General features: G+C 42.7%; 1 protein-coding gene across 1 annotated transcript in view; it reads left to right on the top strand.

Annotated features, from left to right (window-relative positions):
* Positions 1-20514, top strand: part of PSMF1 (proteasome inhibitor subunit 1) — a 47283-nt gene extending 26769 nt beyond the window's left edge. Inside the window, exons 5-7 of the mRNA XM_047771424.1 lie at positions 17917-17970; positions 19035-19193; positions 19722-20514. Of these exons, the coding sequence (XP_047627380.1) occupies positions 17917-17970; positions 19035-19193; positions 19722-19773 (265 nt within the window). The 3' untranslated portion in view covers positions 19774-20514. The remainder of the gene's footprint in view (positions 1-17916; positions 17971-19034; positions 19194-19721) is intronic.
* The last annotated feature ends 1806 nt before the right edge of the window (positions 20515-22320 follow it).

Genomic DNA, 22320 nt, shown 5'->3' on the forward strand with positions numbered 1-22320 from the left:
GGCTTGGATCCCACGTTGCTGTGGCTCTGGCGTAGGCCGGTGGCTACAGCTCTGATTCGACCCCTAGCCTGGGAACCTCCATATGCCGCGGGAGCGGCCCAAGAAAGCAAAAAGACAAAAAAAAAAGAAAAGAAAAGAAAAGAAAAAGAAAATAGGCAAAATATATGAAGAGATAGTACACTGGAAAGGATATACAGGTGGCAGATAAGCACATGAAAAGGTGTTAAACATTACTGCCCATTGCGGAAATGCAAATTAAACCACAATGAGATACTTCACACCTATTAGACAAGCTAAAATTTAAAAAATAGTAATGTAATGATACTAAATGCTGAAGAAAGTACAGAGAACAGAGGGAGCGCTGATTCATTGCCAGTGGAATGTGAAATGGTATAGCTACTCTGGAAAATTGTTTGGCAGTTTCTTTCACATATAGGAGTCCCCACTGTGGTGCAGTGGGTTAAGAATCCGACTGCGATGTCTCAGGTCGATGCAGAGGTGTGGGTTTGATCCCTGGCCTCAAACAGTGGGTTAAAAGATCCAGTGTTGCCTCAGCTGTGGCTCAGATTCAGTCCGTGGCCCAGGAACCTCCATATGTCTCAGATATAGGCATTTAAAAAAAAAAAAAAAAAAAACCCATAAACATGCACTTAATAGTAAGATCCAGTAATCACACTCCTGGGTATTTATTTCAGAGAAATAAAAATTATGCCACACAAAACTTGTATAAAGATGTTCATAAGCAGCTTTATGGTTTTTGGTTTCTGGTTTTGTTTTGTTTTTGCTTTTTAGGGCTGTACACATGGCATATGGAGGTTCCCAGGTTAGGCGTCGAATCCAAGCTACAGCCTATACCACAGCCACAGCAACATCAGATCCAAGCCGTGTCTGTGACAACAACCTGGACATCCCTCAGTTGGTGAATGGTTATAAACAACCATCCATACCAGAAAATACTACTCAGCAATAAAAAGGAATGAACTGTTGATACCCACAACAGAGTGGATCTCAGGTCATCAGGCTGAGTGAAAAAAAAAAAAAAAAAACAGTTCCAGAAGGTCACATACTGTATGAGTCCACTCATATAAGGTGTTTTGAAATGGCAGAATTCTGGAGGTACTAACAGACTAGTGGTTGCCAGAGGTTATGGGTGGGGACAGGTGTGATTATAAAACGGGGTAGCATGAGGGCAATCTTTGTGGTGGAGTAACTATTGGAGGAAACTGGGTGGGGGTACACAGGATTTCTCTGCACTATTTCCACCTTCCTGCGAATCTTTATTTCAAAATAAAAAGTATTTTAAAATGAAGAAGCTAAAGGATCCCTTAGGGTCTTAAGCCCACTGTATTTATTGATTTCACTATACGTAGGGCACCAGATTAGCACCAGGTGCTTCACAAAGGCCAGCGACACTGTCTCTGCTCCTCCTCTTACCTCCTGTCATGGGGATGAATGGGGGACTTGGGAACGCCACACTTGGTGTTCAGGGTAGGCTTCCCTAAGAAGGGACTGACCTCCAGGGCAGGCAGAGAGTAGGGTAGAGTGGGTGCTGCAGCCTGAGGGTCTGTCCTCTGCAAAGCCCTGGGAGGACAGGCAGTGTGGTTAGAGCCAGGGGCCGTGGGGGCACTGGTGGTGGTGAGTGGATTGCTGAGGCCAGGGTAGGCTGGTGGTTTGGGGCCTCAGTTCAGGAGACCTTTACTTGTGAAGGCTATACATCTTTGGGCTGAGAGAAGCTATGGGGAATATGTGGGCATTGTCCTAGGCCCAGAAGATGGGGATAGAGGCTGGGGATTGGGGTCAATCAAGGGCGTAGCCAGCCCTGGCCCATCCCACCCTGCATATTCTTTTGTTGGCTAAAATTCTTGGCCCCCTAGCCCTGGGATTCACCCCATCCTTGACAATACTACTTGCGATTTTTGTCTAATCCCAAGATTAATGGCTTTTTTTCAAGTGGAGCAATTTGCCCTACTTTTTCACCTCTTTGTATCTCCATCACCTGGATCTATGCCTTGCACATTTTTGATATGTTCTTTATTCAGCAAATGTTTCCCTCTGGGTTTAGGGATCCCTGGGACTGGGCCCCTACTCTTAAGGCCCGTGCTGTCCCTTTAGCATGGGAGACAGGTGAATAAGTAAGAGTGACAACTGCCATTACAGAGGTTAGTGCAGAGACCCTTCAGAGGTAGCCTGGGACAGGCTTCCTCGGGGTGGGGGGTGGGGGGTGCTGCCTGAGCTGTGTCTTCTTAGGGAAGAACAGAAGTATCCCTAAACTCCTTTTTTTTTCCTGTTCATGAGTTTGGATTATTTCCTAAGATTCCTTCCAGGGGAAGCTTGTTTCAGGTTGTGGGACCAGCAGGCCAGAGCACCAAGGTCTGAAAGCAAGGGACTGTCCCTGAATTTTGGCTCAAGAAAGAATTCATTTCAGAACCCTATGATGTAACAGCTCTGAAAGGTGGACTGGATTTTGCGAGGCCCAAGTATGTGAATCTCCCCCATGGGCAGCTGAGAGCCATTGAAGGATTCTGATGAGGATCCGGGTGGGAGGGGATCAGGCAGAAGGCCTAGCCTCATCATTTCTGCATACCACTCTTAGCGGATGGGACTTGTTCCCCTTCTTTCTGCCACCTTGCCCATCTCCATGTCAAGGAGGGAGTATTATATGGCCATTAGGGGCTCAGGCTTTGGAGGTCGATTAGCTGGGTTCAAACCCTGACCTTGTAGCTTTGCTTGCCTCTCAGTGAACACAGTTAGCCTTGGCTTTCTCCTCTGTACTTTGAGAATAATTGTACCCATGTCAGAGGTTTCTCAGCACGGAATATGGCAGTAGGTGCCACGTGTTGAGCTCATTGCTCAGAATATAGTAGAAATACTTCATATATTCCTTTCAGGTAGCAGACACATGAAAAACAAGACTGAAGCTATAGTGACTGGAGGGTCCCCCCGAAGAGAGACCCTTTTATTTGCTTAAATACTTAGCCTACTCCTCCTGGTAAAGGAGCCACTTAGGTATGAGAGTATGAACCCAGATGGCGTGCTGAGCAACTGCATTTGGGCTCAGGACCTTTATGGACACTGTGTCCTTTATCATCACACTGGCCGCCCCTTATTGAGGAGGAACTATTTCTTGGCCGTCCACCATGTGCCGACCGCTGCACCGGGTGTTTTAATTTACATTTGCTCATATTCCAGACAGGAATCTGAGTCAGTGGCATCCCTACTTTTCCCGGGTGAGACAGTGGACAAGTGAGGTGGCACAACTTCCCAGAATTAACTAACTGGGAGAGTGAAAACTGGGGTCTGCCCCTTCATAGGATCACATAATCGGTTTGTGTACATGTTCAGGGTAGTGAGGGCACACTGGCTGCGGAGAAAAATCTATCCCCTTTCCTCCCTCGGTGAGGCCTTTCTCGAGCCAGCTTATCTCCCAGGACTGGGACACCGTGCTGGGGGAGGAGGCAGAATGCTGAGGAGGCTTTCTGTCAGCCGGTAGTGAGTTGGCAGGTCTTCCCCCTGGAGTCCCCTTCTCCCTCCACCCCCACCCATTGCCAGCCCCCTTCCTCTGTCAGCACAGATGCCTATCATGACATCAATTTCTCTGTGAGAGCCCCATCACCAGTGTGTTGCTGGGCAACCAGGCACTCACACTTTCACCTTTTGGGGGGGGGGTTGGGGGGAGACTGTGCCCATGGCACATGGAAGTTCCTGGGCCAGCAACTGAAGCTGCACCACAGCAGTGACCTGAGCCACTGTAGTGACAACCCTGGATCTGTAACCCACTACCACTGTGCCACAGAGAACTCCCTTTTTTGTTTTTCTTTCTTTCTTTTTTTTTTTTCAACTTTTTGTTTTTGCTTCAAATGCCAGATTTGAGGGTGGGGCCTTAGGGTAGAAAGAAGAGAAGGAGCAGGACAGCAGAGGGCCCATCTGGCTGCTGTGGGATGTTAATTACACTGTCACTGAACAGCCTGGACTTCTGTTCTGAGTAGAAAACGGCAGTCTCTGTCCCTTCCCACAGGATACAGCTCTGTGTCTCACTCCTCACTTTCCACACCACCTTGCTTGTCCCACACCTGGAAACTTCCAAATGCAGATAGAAGTCGGGATGTCTCGCTTTACTAAGTGTGTGGTGGCGTGTGCGTCCAGAGCTTGTCAAAGGAGACTGGGTCTGCTGGTTTGATGCTGGTGTAGACAGAGAGGACACTCCGTTGCAATGGAGAATTGAGGGTGAAAAGTAGGTCTGTTCTACTCTTTCCAGAAGAATTACAGAAAACAACCCATCTGTAAGGGAAGTTTTTTCATCTAAACCTAACTTTTTTTGTTGTCATTATAATTCTAACCCATTTCCCTTTGCTCCATCTGTCCTCAGTAAAGAGACCGTATGCCCCAAATCTTGTTCTCTGTTTTGAAATAATCAGTTCTTTCTGTGCTTAACCAACTTTTCTAAAAATCAGTCCTTAGATATAAAGCTCTTATTTATGTCATCCAAAATTCATTTTTAATCCTAATCAGTCTGCATCTTTACATATTTTTAAATGTTCCCAGTATTTGTAGTCTGCATTTTCTTTTTAAAATTTTATTATTCATTTATTAAAGTGCTAAGCATACCCTTTTTAATGTCTGATTTTTTTCATTTTTTTAAGTTTTATTGAAGTATGGTTGATTTATAGCGTTGTGTTTATTTCTGTTGTATAACAAAGTGATTCAGTTATACATATATACATATCCATTCTTGTTCAGATTCTTTTCCCATATAGATTATCACAGAATATTGGGTAGAGTTCCCTGTGCTCTACAGTAGGTCGTATCTGATATTTTATTCTACGGTGTATGCTGTAGTTTGCCGAACCTCCATGGAGTATTTCAAGCATGTACAGTGTTTCATTTTAAATAGTACACTATGAGCATCTATATATATACCTTTTTTCTTTTCTTTCCTGGAGTCATATTTCCTGTGCTGGCAGATCTCAAACGTTTTTGTCTCAGGAACTCTTTCGCACTTCCCCAAATTATTGAGGACCCCAAAGGGCTCTTGTTTAAGTTATATCTATTAATATTTACCATGTTATAATTTACAGCTGAAATTTTTAAATTAAAAATAAATTCTAGGAGTTCCCATTGTGGTGCAGCAGAAACGAATCCAACTAGTATCCAAGAGGATGCGAGTTCCATCCCTGGCCTTGCCCAGTGGGTTAAGGATCCAGCATCACCATGAGCTGTGGTGTACGTTGCAGACATGGCTGGGATACCACGTTGCTGTGACTGTGGCTGTGGCTGGCCGCTGTAGCTCCGCCTAAACCCCTAGTCTGAGAACTTCCATGTGGCTCAGATGTGGCCCTAAAAAGCAAAACAAAAAAACAATTTTTAATTTAAATATACATTTATTTATTTATTTAAAAATAGGGAGTTCCCGTCGTGGCGCAGTGGTTAACAAATCCGACTAGGAACCATGAGGTTGCGGGTTCGGTCCCTGCCCTTGCTCAGTGGGTTAATGATCCGGCGTTGCCGTGAGCTGTGGTGTAGGTTGCAGACGCGGCTCAGATCCCGAGTTGCTGTGGCTCTGGCGTAGGCCGGTGGCTACAGCTCCGATTCAACCCCTAGCCTGGGAACCTCCATATGCCTCAGGAGCAGCCCAAGAAATAGCAACGACGACAACAACAACAACAAAAAAGACAAAAGACAAAAAAAAATTAAACAATAATAGGAGTTCCCTGGTGGCCTAGTGATTGAGGATTTGGTGTTGTCACTACTGTAGCTCAGGTTCAATCCCTGGCCCAGGAACTTCCGCATGCCGTGGGCACAGCCAAAAAAAAAAAAACCACAAACGAAAAAACAGTAATAGACCTGTTTTGTATTAACATAAATAACAAATTTGATGAAAATAACTGCTTTCCAAATCAAAAACTTAGAAGAGTGACTTTGTTTTCATTGTTACAAATCTCTTTAATATCTGGCATAGAGCACAGTTAGATTATCGTTTCTGCTTATACATTTGCTTCTGCATTTAGTCTGTGGGTGATTATGTTTTTATTTAAGCCTTAGCATAGATAGGTTGTTGGAAAAGAGAGTAGTTTAATAACCTTTTCAAATAGTTGTGGATATTCTTCTTTGTATTATACCAAAACTTGATAAGTAATAGTTTCTATATGGTGTTAACCTAAAACAATAAAATGGCCAGATATTACCAGAAAAACAGGTTTATCCAGGAGCAGCAAAGGATTGCAGTTTGGGACAGGCAACTATGGGAAATCACATGCAAGTCTGGTAAAGCAAAGGAGAAGAAGCTCTTTTATAGAGGAGAAGGGAAAGTTGGGAGGGGCTATTATAATAATCAAAAAGTCCATTGGAGGAAACTGGGAGTTTAAAATATAATGGCTTTTCAGTGGCTGAGTTGTGACACTCTCTCACTGGCTGAGCTGTTGCCAGGCAAGGAGAAAACCTTTCTCTCTTCTCCAGGCAGTAGTAAAGTTAGTGTTACTTCCTGCTGGTGATGTTAAGGAATAAGGTACTCTCTTCCTGCTGGGGTCTGTACTGATGCCAAGTGGAATGTGCATGACAGCTTTTTATTGTATTAATATATATTAATTATATACTGTTATATATTAATTATATTAATAATATATATATTATATATTTTATTATACAATATTTTTAAAAATCACATTCATCAATATTACCGATATAATCAGCATCAGTATGGGGAAGGCATCAAGCTAATGGTGAATATGAATTTCTAAATTGCTAATTTTCACATCTAAGTTTGAATTTTATCATTGGCAACTTATACTGGTGGTTATTTTCCTTGAAGTAACAGGTTCATATGGCTTTTAAGAAAGTATTTACTGTGTAGCCAAGTTTGAGTAACCATGATTTGTTTGTCTATCAGTCATTCTGAGTAAAAATGTTTTTCCATGAAAAAATGGCTGCTTCAGCACAAGGACTTCTCTTTGAGACAACCATTGTATTTCTACATGCAACAGGAGTACTTTATGCATATTTTCCATTTCATTACATAATATTAAAAAGAGGTGTACTCTAATAATGATGTTTTTAATTAAAACATTCTTAATGTTTTTTATAATTTGGCTTATCAGTGCTTTTTCTTTATGTGTGATGCTTTATCTGTTTCAGAAACTTTTGTCCCACCCCAAAGTCATGTAGAATTACTCATATATTTTCTTCTAGAAGCTTTGTTTTACCTTTCATATTAGGATAATCCATTTGAAATAAATTTTTGTGTAGTGAGATAGATGCATATTTTATTATATTGATATCTAGTTGATTTAGCACCATATTTTGAAAAGAATTATCCTCTACCTATGCCACCTTGATAATTTTCATTTTTCATTACTTGTGAAACAATAATAATTGCCCTCATTCTTTTCCTTAGAGCCAGATAGTCTTGATCCCTTTGATTTTTTCCCCCATGGATGGCAAAGCTAGTTCAGTAATATTTATGTGGCTGTTTTATGCCAGGTATTCCAGATCACATGCTAAGCATTTCATCCACATGTTTTTATTAAATCCTCTCAACCCCATGGGATCAGTAAGGGCTATCCCCATTTTACAATTTATATGAACTGAAGTTCATGGATTAGCAAATAACTTGACCCCAACCAGTAAGGAGCAGAAGTTGTGTTATAATAATAGAATATTGGATGCTGTTTATTGAACTCTTGATTATGTAGCAGGTGTTAAGCTTTCATAAACATTCTCATTTAATCCTTATAGTAACCCCAGAAATAGGTACTATCGTCTGTATTTTAAAGGGAAGAAAGCTAGGGCTTAGAGATTTCATGGTTTGCCCTAGGTCATACAGCTCTTAAGTGGTGAAGCCAGAATCTGAACTTGGATCTAACTCTAGCACCTTTGCTTTTGTCTTCTGTACAATTTCTTAGCCCCAAGTGGGTCTGTCACTTACGTGTCAAATACAGTACTAGGCATTGGAAGTATGTGATGAGGTATCGATCCAGCCTTCAAGGAGCTCACAGTCGTTTAGGGCTGATTACCCTTTTTATTCCAGACCCTAAGTTTTTTTAAAAGTGAAAGTGTGTCTCAGGTCTACTGAAGCTCAGAGAGGGGTCATGATCCTGAAGAATTGAGTTAGGACAGTATAGAAGGAAAGGCTTCACAGAGATAATGCCTGAGGAGCTAAAATTTAAAGGACAAATAATAATTCTCTAGTATTGGGAGTAATTGGCATTTGTGGCTAAGGGAACAGTGGGTACAAACGGGGCTATGAAATCATCTTATCATCCCGTGTGTGTGTGTGTGTGTGTGTGTGTGTGTGTGTGTGTGTGTGTGTTTAGGCAGAGGAGGGATCGGGGGGTTATGTATTACCACTTCTGGCATGTGAAGGGAGAATAGGTGAAAATGAGGGCCACATCACAAGGGACCTTATGTGCTAAGGAGCTGGGTTTGATCCTGGGGTAATGGGAGCCATCAAAATATTTTGGATAGAAAGTGGTCTATTTGGGACCCATATACTTAACCATATACTTTTTTTTCCTCAAAATATCCCAGTTAGATTCTGACAACTAACATGGTTAATATTAAATTGAGCCTTTACTGAGTGCCAGGCTGTTACATTAAGTATTAAATATAATTTCTTTTAATCTTCATTAACAAGAGAATGAGAGGTAGGTGCTATGTTATCCTCATTTTATAGAAAAGAAAACTGAAGCACAGAGAGTTTAATCAGCTTGCCCAAAGAAACACAGCTCGTAAGCATTGATATGGGATTCATCCCTTAGTATCTCCTCCTATAATAGCAGTTGCTTCAAAAGAAATTATCAAAGACAAATACCATATGATATCACTTATAACTGGAATCTAATATCCAACACAAATGAACATCTCCTCAGAAAAGAAAATCATGGACTTGGAGAAAAGACTTGTGGCTGCCTGATGGGAGGGGGAGGGAGTGGGAGGGATCGGGAGCTTGGGCTTATCAGCCACAACTTAGAATAGATATACAAGGAGATCCTGCTGAATAGCATTGAGAACTTTGTTTAGATACTCATGTTGCAACAGAACAAAGGGTGGGGGGAAAAAATGTAATTGTAATGTATACATGTAAGGATAACCTGACCCCCTTGCTGTACAGTGGGAAAATAAAAAAATTAAAAAAAAAAAAATAAAGAAATTATCTTGGCTCGGATTATTCCAAGAACAAAGAGAAAGCTAGTATGGTTGGAGCACGGTGGGGTAGAAAGATGGGAGATGACTCTGTAGGGGTAGGCACAGGCCAGTTTGTATAGAGCCTTGAGGTCAAGGTCAGGTACAGTGGGAAACCACTGGGTGGATGTGTTTAGCAAATGAGGGATTTCATATTGTTGACTCTTTTTTTTTTCTTTCTCTCTCTCTCTCCTTTTTTAAATTTCTCGGGCTCCTATGTAGAGAATGAATTATAGAAGGACAGTAGTAGAAACAGCAAGACCAGGTAAGGGGCTGACACAGGCACCCAGGCAGGAAATCATCATTGTGGCAGATACGTAGATGATCTGGGATATACTAGGAAGTATACCTGATAGGGCTTGCTTATGGTTTGGCTTAGTGATGGGAAGAAAAATCAAGAATGGTGAAAAGGGTTTTTTTTTTTTTTTTAGCTTAAGTCATTTCTAATTTTGGGCTACCATAGCTAACACTTCAGTGAACATATTTTTCATGCAACTTAGAGCACAAATCTGAATGTTTCCTTAGCATACATTCCTGACAGTGGAATTAACTACATTAAAGACTAAGCCCCTTTTTAAAGATGTTGATATATATATTGCCCAGTTGCCTCCTAAACAGTTGTTTTAATTAGCATTCCAACTATATTTTGATGTCATTTCTCCATCCTTTTCACTGGTAGGGTTAGTCCTTTTTCTTTTAAATTATTTAGAAAAACATCATCCCCATAATGTATGTAAGTTAACCGAACCCAATCTCAGTTTGTGGTACCCTGTTCCTTGCTGGCTCTTGGCTGGGGGCCTCTCTCTCAGCTCCTTAAGACCTTTTGCATTTCTTCTTACATGGCCACCTCCATATTTAAAATCAAGTTCTTCTCATGCTTCAGATGCGCCATCTCTTCTGCCATCAGCCAGAGAAAGTTCTCTGCTTTAAAGGTCCATGTGATTAAACTAGGCCACCCAGATACCCCGCCCCCCTTCTGAGGTCTGCTGTGCCATAAAATATTAAAACAATTGCAGAAGTGATTTCTCATCACACTCACAGGTTCTGGGGATTAGGGGCTGTGGAATCTAGTGAGCAGGCTGTTTCTACCAACTGCAAAATACATTTCCTCTCCCCTAGGGTTCCCAATAGTCTATGCCATTACTGTGTCAGCTCAGCCTAAATCTTTTCTAAATCTTGTCAGCTTATAGGACCCAAATCTCACCTTCTAAATCATCTAAATCAGGTGCAGTTGGGAGTTCCTGTTGTGGCAAAGTGGAAACGAATCTGACTAGTAACCATGAGGTTGCAGGTTCGACCCCTGACCTCTCTCATTGGGTTAAGGATCCAGCATTGCTGTGAACTGTGGTGTAGGTCACAGACGTGGCTCAGATCCTGCTTTGCTGTGGCTGTGGCGCAGGCCGGCAGCTACAGCTACGATTAGACCCCTAGCCTGGGAACCTCCATATGTTGCAGGCGTGGCTCTAAAAAGCAAAAAATAAATAAATCAGGTACAGTTGAGGTTCCAGAGTACAGCTCCTTTTTATCTCTTGACCAGAGAAACAAGTTTCCTGTTCCCATGATACAGTCGTCAGATGAGCAGAGGATAACAATTATTGATTTCTAACATGGAAGAAATATGACCATGAAAGTTGTTCATTACAGCATTATTTACAGTTACACCAGAAGCAGTACCAACACAGTAGAAATTAAGTAAATTTTAAAAATTTACTTCACTTAAGTGAATATCATTTGGCCATTAAAAATGTTAATAACAAAAACAAACAACTTGAGAAATGTAGGACATAAGTGGAAGAGGAGAGTGAGATCTGAAATTATATTGGTAATATAATTGTATAAAAGCATGCTTATGAAAAAAGACTAGAAAAGAATAACAAAACTAGTCATTGTGTCAGAGTCAGATAATGGGTGACGTTTTATAATTTTTTAGTATGTATCTTTTTTTTTATTTTGAAAATCTTTGTTCACTTAGCCTAAATGGAGTATTTCCCAACCATTCTCAATCCCCAAGTCACCTTTGAACTTATAGGACATCCTAAGGGTAGAGAAAAGTTAAGTGTAGTGCCCTGCTTGCTCAGAGCACCATAACCTGTACTCCGCTTGTTAATCTACACACACTCTTGCCTGTATCCCCACTTCTCTGCTTCTAATTTTCCACACTTGGCAGAACAAGGTAAATAAACCAGACCACCAAAATTTGAACTTGTACCCTCACTGGGAAGCAGCCTTGCCATTTGTGGTCCACAGACCAACAATGTCAGAGCATCAGGGAGCTTGTAGAAAATGTAGGATCTCAAGTCCCATCCTTGATCTTCTGAATTAAATCCTGCCTTTGAGCAAGATTCCCCCCACTGATTGATGGGCACATTATAGTCTGAACAGAACTTACCTAGGTGGTTCAAGAAATGCTATGAAAACCAACTCAGGGATCAGGGTCTGGAAATTTTCAGATTATTGCTACTGGCTGCTCTGTGAAAGCACAACCAGCATGCCTAGAGAAGACTGACATGCAGATGAAGAGCTTCGTGTTCACTCCTAATGATCACCTGAGGGTGCAGACCAGCAGCTCTGTTGTAAACAGCCATATTGGTGTTCTGTTCTGTTGAGAGCCTGGGTTTGGAAGGTTCTGGTTCTGGAATAAACACACTTCATCCTGACTTTCCCACTGACTGCAGCTATACAGAATGCATGGATTACTCGAGGATGCTGAAAAGTGGTAGCTGGTAGATTGGCAAAGAAGACCATAGGTTTAAATACCACCCTGGCAGTGAGTTCACCATTGTCTTCCAGTTTGAACTCAAAGAAACCCAAAACAAGGAATTGGATTTAGTGTGAACAAAGAGCACTCCAAGAGCCCTTCATTCTGGTTAAAGAAGTAGGAATGAGGTCTAGTGCTCAGAGAGAATGGGGAAATCTCAAGTTTTTTCTTCCTTTTCTCCAATTTTTTTTTTTTTTTACACCCCATCCTGTGGCAATCCACAAACACCTGAAACTGAGGGAGAAGACCCTTCCTTTCCAATAAAACTCATCTCAAGAGTATGGGGCTGAACCACTCTTGCTTTTTTTCTTCCCTTTATCCTTTTTCCACTTGGTACAGGTATGACACAGGCACTGACAGGGGAAGTACAGGGCAGAGCAAGGAAAGGAATGCCTCAGCTTTCTAGCCAGAAAGCCAAAAGGGGAGCCCAGGGGAACTGGAAGGTACCAAGGAGATAGATCACAAAAGGAAGGAGTTCAGAAAGCAGCCTCATAAAATTATGGACTCTGGGCCTTACCCAAAAACTATATGTAAATGAATCTGATTCTAAATAGCACACCAAAGATTTTGAGAACAGAACTACAGGATAGCCCACATACCATATATATGGGGCAGAATGACAAGCACTGCAAGGGTTTTGAAAACAGAACTGACATTGAAACCTGAACATGGATCCCAAAACCCCCTGGGTTGATTGCCTGCGAGGACAGAATTATCAGGATTGTCCCAAAACCTCATAATAAAATGTTTAAAATTACCAGGCACACAAAACATCAAAAGTCCAGCTCACAAAAAGACAATAGATGCCCATATTCCCGGGTGATGCAAATGTTGGAATAATTATCTGATAAAGACTGTCAGACAATTTAGGCAGCTATTTTAAAAATGCTCTGAGAAGTGAGAGCAAACAGTCTAGAAACAAATGGAACAATAGAAAATTCAGCAAAGAAGCAAGATAAAAACAAGAACCAAATGGGAATTTTAAAACTGAAAAATACAATAGAGTAACTACTGGAAGAATCAGTATCAGAATAGAGATAATAGAGGAAATATTAAGTACTTGAAATACATCAATAGAAATTAGCCTATCTGAACAACAGAGACAAAAAAAATCTTTAAAAATAAACAATTTAAAAGTAAACAATTTTGGACAATTACAAAAGGTCTAACATTGGGCCATAAGAAGGAGAGGAGAAAGAGTGTAATACAAAAAAATTATTGAAGAAAATAATGGCTGAAAATTCCTCAGATTTGGCAAAAGGCATAAACTTACAGATTCAAAAAGCTGTTCAAACCCTAAGCAGGATATATCCAAAGAAGTCCATGCTCAGATATAATGAAACTGCTAAAAAGCAGGGCGGGGGGAGTGGGGGAGACATGAAAGCAACTAGAGAAAAACATGCATTGCCTGTAGAAGAATAAGAATTTGAATTATGGTGAATTTCTCGTCAGAATCCATGAAAACAAGAAACCAAGTAGCCCACCATTCTTAAAATATGGAGGAAAAAAAGAATTGTCCGACCCATAATTCTATATCTAGCAACTACATCATTTTTGTTTCTGAAGGATATTAAGATATTCTTAGTGAAAGGACACTGAGAGAATTCATAGTTAACAGATCTTCTCAGAAGGAATTGCTAATAGAAGTTCTTCAGACAGAAGGGAAATGATACCAGATAGAAATTTGGAACACCAGGAATAAAAGAAAAGCAATAAAAATGGTAAACATCTAGATAAATATAGTAGACTGTTCTCTTGAAATCTTTAAAATATGTTTTATAACTGAAAGCAAAAATTAGAACATTTCATTGTATGTTAGCTGTAATATAATATGACAGTTGTATCGTAAAAGGAGGTGAATGAAAGAAATCTTGCTGGTAAGGTTTTTATCTCCTACCTGAAATGGTCAAATATTATTTCTCAGTAGACTGTGAAAAGTTATGTATGTTTATTGTAATCCCTCAAGCAACCACGGAAAATATACGAAGAGATATAGTAAAAAAAAAAAAAAAAGACAACAAAACAAAACACTTATTTAAAGTTGAATTTAAAGAAGGAGAAAACAGGAAAGAAAAAGGAAGTTGGAAAATTATTGGAAAGGTAATACTAAAATGGTAAATCTAAATCTAAACACATCACATTAAATGTAAAATAATCTCAACACATCAGTTAGTTAAAAGAGCATGGGTTTTCACGGAATAGGAGAAAATCTTTGCAAACGATGCAACCAACAAGGGCTTAATCTCCAAAATATACAAACAACTCATAAACTCAACAACAACAACAAAACCCAACCCAGTGGAAATACGGACAGAAGACCTAAGTAGACATTTCTGCCAAGAAGACATACAGATGGCCAGCAGACACATGAAAAAAATGGATCTGGTGTGGCTGTGGGTATGGTGTAGGCCAGCAGCTGCATCTCCGATTGGACCCCTAGCCTGGGAACTTCCATATGCTGCAGGTGCGGCCATAAAAAGCAAAAAAAAAGAAAAAAGAATATGTGTATGTATAGCTGGGTCACTTTGTTCTACAGCAGAAATTGAAGGAACATTGTAAATCAACCACACTTTATTAAAAAATTTTTAAATAAAAAGTAAAAAAAGAGCATGGGTTTTGAAGTTGGGCGAACCTAGTATGAATTCACTCTTGGCCACTTACTACTTACCTGGTTTTGGGTAAGAACACTTGCTTCTCTGAGCCTCAGTTTCCTCCTTTGTAAAATAGGAATAAAAATCATATGTACTCAGAGGGTTCCTGCGAAGATGAAATAAAATAATGTATATAAGGAGCTCAGTACATCCATCCGTTTGAAAAATAGGTTGGAGAGAGAGTTCCCTGGTGGCCTAGCAATTAAGGATCCAGCATTGTCACTGCTGTGGCTTGGGTCACTGCCATGGCATATGTTTGATCCCTGGCCTGGGAACTTCCACGACACGAGTGCAGCCTCAATAAATAAATAAATAAAATTAAAAGTAGGGGAGATTCGTGTGTGTTCACATTGGCAAAGTATCTTTGGAAGGACATACAGGAAAACAAGGTCATTAGTTGTCTGTGGGAAGACCTGTCAGGCTGGAGGACAGGGCTGAGAGGGAGAGTTTTTATTCTGTAGGTCAACAGTCTCTTGTCTACAACTCTGAAAACCAAGTGGCATTCATTTTTTCTGTTTGTTTTGTTTTGCTCTTTCATAAGATTCGTGCCAAACCTTTGGGATCAAAACCTGACCTGAAGTGTCATAAAGCTCCTTAGATATTCATTGAATTCTTACTCATCTGGCAGAAATGTTAGGGTTACAGCATGGTACACAATATATGTTAGGCACACTTCACTGACCTTTCTAAAATATGAAAAGTTCTGAATTCCAAAACACATCCAGCAAGATTGTGGATCTATGTATCCTTTGAATTTCTAATGCAATCTGTATTCTTCAATGTCTGTATTCTTTTGAAATTTGAAACCGATAAAGGGCTTACCTCTTCAGAAAATTAAATTTAAAAAAAATTTTAAACTAAATTTAGCATGGTGCCTTACACAAAGCAAGCTGTCAGTAAATATTGGCAGCTGCTGTTATTCCATTCTTCTAGGCCTTTCCTGTCAACAAATCTGTTCATGTCCAGTAGTACATTTCACCATAAGAGCAGACTCTGTGACTGTTACTACTTAGATTTTACATCTTAAAAGACCATGGTGCAAAGCTTTTGTGATAGACCCCTGCCAACCAGCTAGATAGTCTCCTACCCAGACCAGAGCCAGTCTCTGACTCCCAGTCCTAAGGCCTTTCCTGTTCACCAGACCAGCTTAGCCACTGGAGGACATCAGCTGCATTTGTATGTCCAAGAGAGGCATGTTATTTTTACCTGAGAGGAGAGGAGAGCACATGGAGAAGAAACTGGTGTGGTCAGGGTCACCCCCAGATCCCTTAGAGGGGCCCTCTGCAGATGGGCCATCCTGTCCACTGGGCCCAACTAGGCACTTGTGCCTACAGTGTTTAGTGTACAACACTCTCCTTAGTTGATTACCGCATGGAGTTTTAGGGGCTTGATTTTAGAGACCATGGGCAAAAATTAGCTTTTTTTTTTTTTTTTTTTAATCTCTCGAGCCTCATTCAGTACATCCAGGACTGAGATTATTTTATAATAGCTTCTGGGCACATAATGAGTTCACAGAGGTGTGCATGTGTTGTAGTGACACGGTGTTGAGTGTGAGCCTAAAGGATATGCCGTGACAGTTTCCAGTACACAGATTATTGGGGTGGGCCTGGCAGCTGCCTTTGACCCTCCATTGTTCTCTTTTCCTTCTCCCCTCCCACACTCTGGCCCAGGAGAGGGAAAAAGAGATGGCTCCATGTTTCAGGAGCCATCAAGACTCTATTCGTCACAGCATTTGCATAGTCTCTAGAAGCTTCTTCTGCCTGCTGCTACATAGGGGCAGTATATGGAGACGGGTAAAAATGCTCGCTGCCCTCTGGCACCACCTGACCTGTGGAGTGAGGCAGGTTGTTGGAGGCCACCAGAAAGTTTGATTGTCAGCTCCAGTTCCCATGGCTCAGGAACAGTAATAACCTAGGTCAGGAAAAATTACTTCCCTTGAAAGCCATGTCCACCTCAATCACAATAGCCTTTCCAGCCCACTAGGTATCACTAACTGGAGAAGCACCTACTTTTGGATTTTTTTTTTCCCCAAGTTCTTCATGAATAGCATCTTACCCATAAGCTTAGATTAGCTGCCATTTACCACACTTTCTTGAGGTCTGACAGGAACCCGCTGCACCCCAGAACTATCAGGTTTGCATTGCTCACCAGGGCTCCAAGCAGATTCCAAACAGGCTTTTTTCAAATCTTTTTTGTTTTATTATATCCACATCTTTTTCGTTTTATTATATCCATAGCCATATCCTTTATAAAAAAAATTCAGGAAAGTATAAAGAAGAAACTGCACCCATGTGTTTACTGTCACTGTTTATATTTTAGATAGGTTTCTTTCTAGTTTTATTTATCCACACACACATTTTTCACACTTAGTTTCCTAGGCTATTGATAATCCCCCTTTCTTCCATAATTAATGCTAGAGCATAAGTGTCTTTGCACATCATTTCAAAACATTCTTAGAACATTGTTTCCATGGTTGCAATACCATCATCTGCCTAACTGGACCCAGGTTAGGGCCGGCCCAGTTCCCTTGGTTAAAGTTTTTATGATGATATTTTAATTCGAATTATATATTCTTTAAGATGGCTATCTAGGCATAAAATTACCAGATCAAAGAATGTAAAGATAAAAAGGCTTTTGAAAGATATATATTTAGGTGTTTATATAAAAGCATAGACTTGATCTTCACAAAGCATACGCTCATTTATGTTCCTGGCTCCTTCAGTCTCAATATGGGCCAAAAATGGTTCTGAGTGGAGAGTGAAAAAAAATCTTAGACATCACAGTGGTTTGCGGCCATCTAATGGGCTGCAGCGCATAAACAGGGTTGCAGGATCTGTGGTATGACGATTTCATCAAGGAGCCATAATGAGCAAAAGTTGAGAAGCACAGTTTTAGCTGTATGTGAGCTCCATACCCTTGGACACTTTTAAATCTGAGCTTTTTGGTTTAGGGTTTTAGAGTATTATTTTTCTGATCTAAATGTTCTTGGTTCTTTATCCAAAGTTTAGGAATCTGAGAGAGGTATGAATAAAATAAAATTTATCTCATTACCGTCGTTCGTATTTTTATCTTTCCACATTATTAGGATGCTCCATGTTTCCCCTTTGTGTCCAGCTCTTCTCACGTAATTGCCATTGTAGTATTTTCAGTGTTGGTCCGTGCCAAGGACTATTTTGAGATGGTCATGCATGATGTGGTCTCATGCAGGGGCTTTCTCTGTCCCCCATGCCTGGGAATACATTTGTGTCCCCACAGGCATCAGGTCCGGGCCTCTGGGAGCCCAGGTACCCGGCTGCTCTGGGACTTTCAGTAATTGTCCCTTGTTTGTTTCAGGAGCGATCCCCTGGGCCCGTTTGCTGTCGGGGGAGAGGACCTAGACCCCTTTGGGTGAGTATGCTGGGGAGGTGGCAGCTACACAACCTGCTCTCGTGGCTTTCCAGCCTCAGCTCATCTTCTAATTTTAGAGCTTTTCATCAGTCTCCCTTTGGGTTGTTGTCGGGTGGCTGAGAAATCGCTGCCGCGTTCTGCTCTGCCATGGTCAGAGCAGTGCAGGAGGGCTCTGAGTGTTGAGGAGGAGCTGAGGAAGCCCAGTGGGCAGCTCCTTTATTGTTCTCTGGCCCCACTTTTCCTTTTGGAAGACAGCAGCTGTCCCTTGGATGGAAGAACACCCAGGGCTTATCCAGCACAGGCGGAAGAACACACAGTGGGCTACAAGGCCTCAGGGCATTCAGGGCTCTTCAGAGTTTACCTCACTTGATAAGGGGAGGTTCTGATCCCCATTACTCTGGTATCATTCTTGTCAAGTTCCCAACAAAGTTATTACAGCCTGAGCTATGCACCGTCTTCCCTGAGTGCTTCTACATTTTAACCTCTGCTGCAAAGTGTCCCCAACTTGAACATTTTCAGACACATTTGGACAGTGGGGAAACCATGTAAATCTGCAGTGAAGCTTGAACAGTGACCTCAAAGTTTGGGGAACATCAGCTCATTCATCCAAGTTTGAGTCATGAGGTCGGTGGGTCCGTGGAACTGCATGAGGAACAGAAGCTGTCAGGAGCTAGACTTGGGCAACCCACGGTCACAGATTATCTCAATCCATTAGTCCTTAGACCTGAAGTAGTACCCGTAGAGCCTTGTGATGGTTCTGCATTGCCCTTGGCAAGTTCTGGCACATGTTCTTGATCAGAGTGTCCTCTTGAGTACAAGACACGGCAAGGATCTCAATTTTGTGGGTTCAGGGAGCCCATACAACTGAAAGTGCAGGCCGTGATTGCAGAAAGAGTATGCTCTCTAGGTTCTTGCTCTTGCCTGCTTCATGCTAGAAGCCATCCATACCTCTGCTTGAACCATCCAGAGTAGGTGTCCCAGTCAGTTTTAGTCCATCTCACCACCTTCACTTCTCCAACAGCTGCTTGCCACACCTGCTTACCCATCATTCCTTCTTGCCTCAGGTGTCGGAGAGGTGGCATGATTGTGGATCCCCTGAGATCTGGCTTTCCAAGAGCACTTATTGACCCATCATCAGGCCTCCCAAACCGTCTTCCTCCAGGCGCTGTGCCCCCAGGAGCACGCTTTGATCCCTTTGGACCCATTGGGACCAGCCCATCTGGGTAGGTATTCACTCAGGTATGCTGAGAAGTAGGACCTGACGGCAACTCAGCTCAGCATTGCAGGAATGAAGGTGTCTGACAGCCCGCAGAGGGTTGCCACTAACTCCATGCCCCTCTGCCAGGAGGCTTTTGCCTGATGCCTCCCCGGAGCCTTTCAGGAGCCCCCCATCCCTCAGTGCCTCCTGTCCCCAGCTCCCTTCAGGGAGGACTCAGAGGAGGGGTTGTTGCTCCACTTACTGGAGATTGTCTATGTGTCAGGAACTCATTAGATCCACATGTTAGCCCTTGTGGGTAGATACTACTGTCCACACTTCACAGATACAGAAATTGAGGCCCTGAAAGTTGAAGTAACTTATCCAAGATGGGAGAATCAGAATTGAGACCCAGCCTGTTGGGCTCTAGAGCACATGCTCTTCAGTGTAGCAACACAGCATTCCGGAGGCAAGCTCCCTCCATTTAGGGCCCTGTCTGCCTGTGTGCCCCTTGCTGTCCATCACCCCAACTCACCAGCCCCTCTTTCCATTCCAGACCTAACCCAGACCATCTCCCCCCGCCGGGCTACGATGACATGTACCTGTGAAGGCCTCAAGAATGTAACATCCCAGCCTTCCCTCCACTCTCCTGGAGCTGCCACTGCCGGCCCCATCAGCAACCCTTTTCTTGTGGGTTGGCGGCAAGGGACTCTGCCCATGTGTTTGCAGGCCTGCTGGGATTGCCTCCCCACCCCCTACCAGAGCCAAGGCACGTGCTGCAGCTCTTCACCTGGCTGCATCTAGGTCCCAAAGAGAAAGCAGTGTGTCTCACCACCAGCTCCTCCCCACTTCCCAGGGGAGACTCCGGCAACATATACCCTCGACCCAATGCAGTCCCAGTTGCAGCGCTATAAGAACAGAACGCATTTTGGATGTTATTATTAAGAACCAAATGTCAATACAAAAATCATGTTGCCGGTTTCCCACTCTTCTTTACTGCATGGCTCTTTCCATTTATGAGACTTGAGAGTTTGAATCTTTGAGGGTCTGAGTGACTCTTTCTACCCAGGACCTGTTCTTGCTTCTCACGCACCTTCCTTCATAAATTGCTTTGCTCCTGACACCAGTGAGATGGGTCCCAGTCTGGCTGCATGGATGAAAAGGAGTGACTGGAAATCCCATAGGCCACAAGGATGACTTTTACAAGGACAGACACATTGCAGAAAGACTGCATCATTCTGAAAAGGGCAAAATCCTCCAGTTCCGCTTGTCTGAGCCAGTCCTCCGGGTCCATCTGTGCCTGAGCAGTGACAGCCTATGAACAGAGGAATAAAGAGAACAGACCTGAAGGCTAATCTCTTTTTTGCCACTAACTTACTGAGTGACCCTAAGCAAGTCCCTTCCCTTCCCAGAGCCATGATGCCCACCTGTGTAATCTGAGGTGAGCCTTTCTGCTCTTAAGTGGTCTAATGTCTGCTTCTGTGTATGGTGACCCCTAGGAACTGCGGCAGAAGGAGAAGAAGGAAGGTTCAGGGCTTTGTGTGGTACCCGTGGGACCCAGACACAAGCATAGCAGAACAGTGCTGAACTTTGGGGCAGGTGGGGAGCCCAGCAAGGCAGAGGGCGGATGGAAGAGCTAGTGCTGCAGAAAACAATCCAGGAAGGCATTTTGCCCCCAGGGAGCCCCAGCCTCTGGCCCAACTGGCCTTTGGTGCTCTCCGGATCCTTTTCAGCCGGAGGCCTGGCAGATGTGGTCAGTGATGAACTCCTGTGCCAGAGTGGAAAGGGCATCCTAGAACACCAGGCTCAGAGGCCAGAGAGCAAAGCACTAGTCACTTTCACCCCACAACTAGCATTTCGGCCATGAGTGGATCCTTTGGCTTCTCGGCTCCCTGGAGTCCTTCCCCTTAATTAGGACGTATTATTATTCTTTCATGGGCACAGGGCTACCAGAGCCTTCCTGCAGTATCTGCCAACATGCTGTAGCCTGGGCTTCTCTGCTCTGCCCAAGAGTGGGTTAGTGGTAACCTAAACAGGCGTATGTGCCCAGGGTCATTCCAAGAGGGAGGCTGGGCCTGGGTGGGGAGGCTAGCATGAGTGGGCTCCCTTGGCATTTCTGGCACTGGTTTCGTAAAAGACCACCCTGAAGTTTTTAGAACAGCTCTGCTCTGGAGAAAGACCCAGAGGTCCAGCAGAGCTACAGATGCAGTCATCAGTAACCTTCCTCAAGAGCAGGCAAATGGGTGGAATGTTTTCGTTTTGAGATTGGATCATACCTTCTACCAAAAGGTCTTGGGGCAGTTTGTTCATAAAAGCATTTTTTATTATAAAAAGCATTTAAAGGAACATCAGATCAGAGACCATCAGGCAAGCAAGGTAGGTAGGTAACTTTTGAGGACCCCGATTCAAGGAAAAGACAAGATTGAAACAATAAATTTGCCACTTAGATTTTCTAAGTAGCAAAGGTTGATAGGATAGTTGTACATAATTCTGTTTTCTAAAAACAGAAATTTTAATGATTCATATGCAGAATCAGTTTTGTTTGTTTGTTTTTTGGCTGTGCCCACAGCAAAGGAAGTTCCTGGGTCAGGGATTGAACCCAAGCCACAGCAGCAGCCCGGCTGCTTAACCCTCTGCACCACAAGGGAACTCCCAAGAATCAGCCATTTTCTGAGTGGGTCTCCTTGCATCAAGGACACTGAGGAATACAGACAATGTCTTAGTTATGCCAGGTGGGGGCGGTGAATGGGGTCTTTAGGAACTTCCAGGTAAAGCCGTCAGCACACAGTGTATGTCTGCGCCACTTCCCTCCTTGCCATGGTCATCACCAAGCAGCCAAAGGGAATGATTCAGGTGTATATTGGAGCCTTAACGATAAATATCAGCACTTAATAACCTGTTCCTCTTTATTAAAAAATAACAGCTTTATTGAGATATAATTCACATCACCATAAAGTTCGTGTATTTTAATGTGTGCAGTTCCGTGGTTTTTAGTATATTCACAGTGTTGTGCATCCATCACCATATTTGATTGCTGAACATTTTCATCACCCCAAAAAGAAACCCCATGCCCATTAACAGCCGGTCCCCATTCCCTCCTCCCAGCCCTGGGTAATCACTAGTTCATTTTCTGTCTCTAAAGATTTGCCTGTTCG

The sequence above is a fragment of the Phacochoerus africanus genome, chromosome 3, assembly GCF_016906955.1.
Source record: "Phacochoerus africanus isolate WHEZ1 chromosome 3, ROS_Pafr_v1, whole genome shotgun sequence".
Taxonomy (NCBI): domain Eukaryota; kingdom Metazoa; phylum Chordata; class Mammalia; order Artiodactyla; family Suidae; genus Phacochoerus; species Phacochoerus africanus.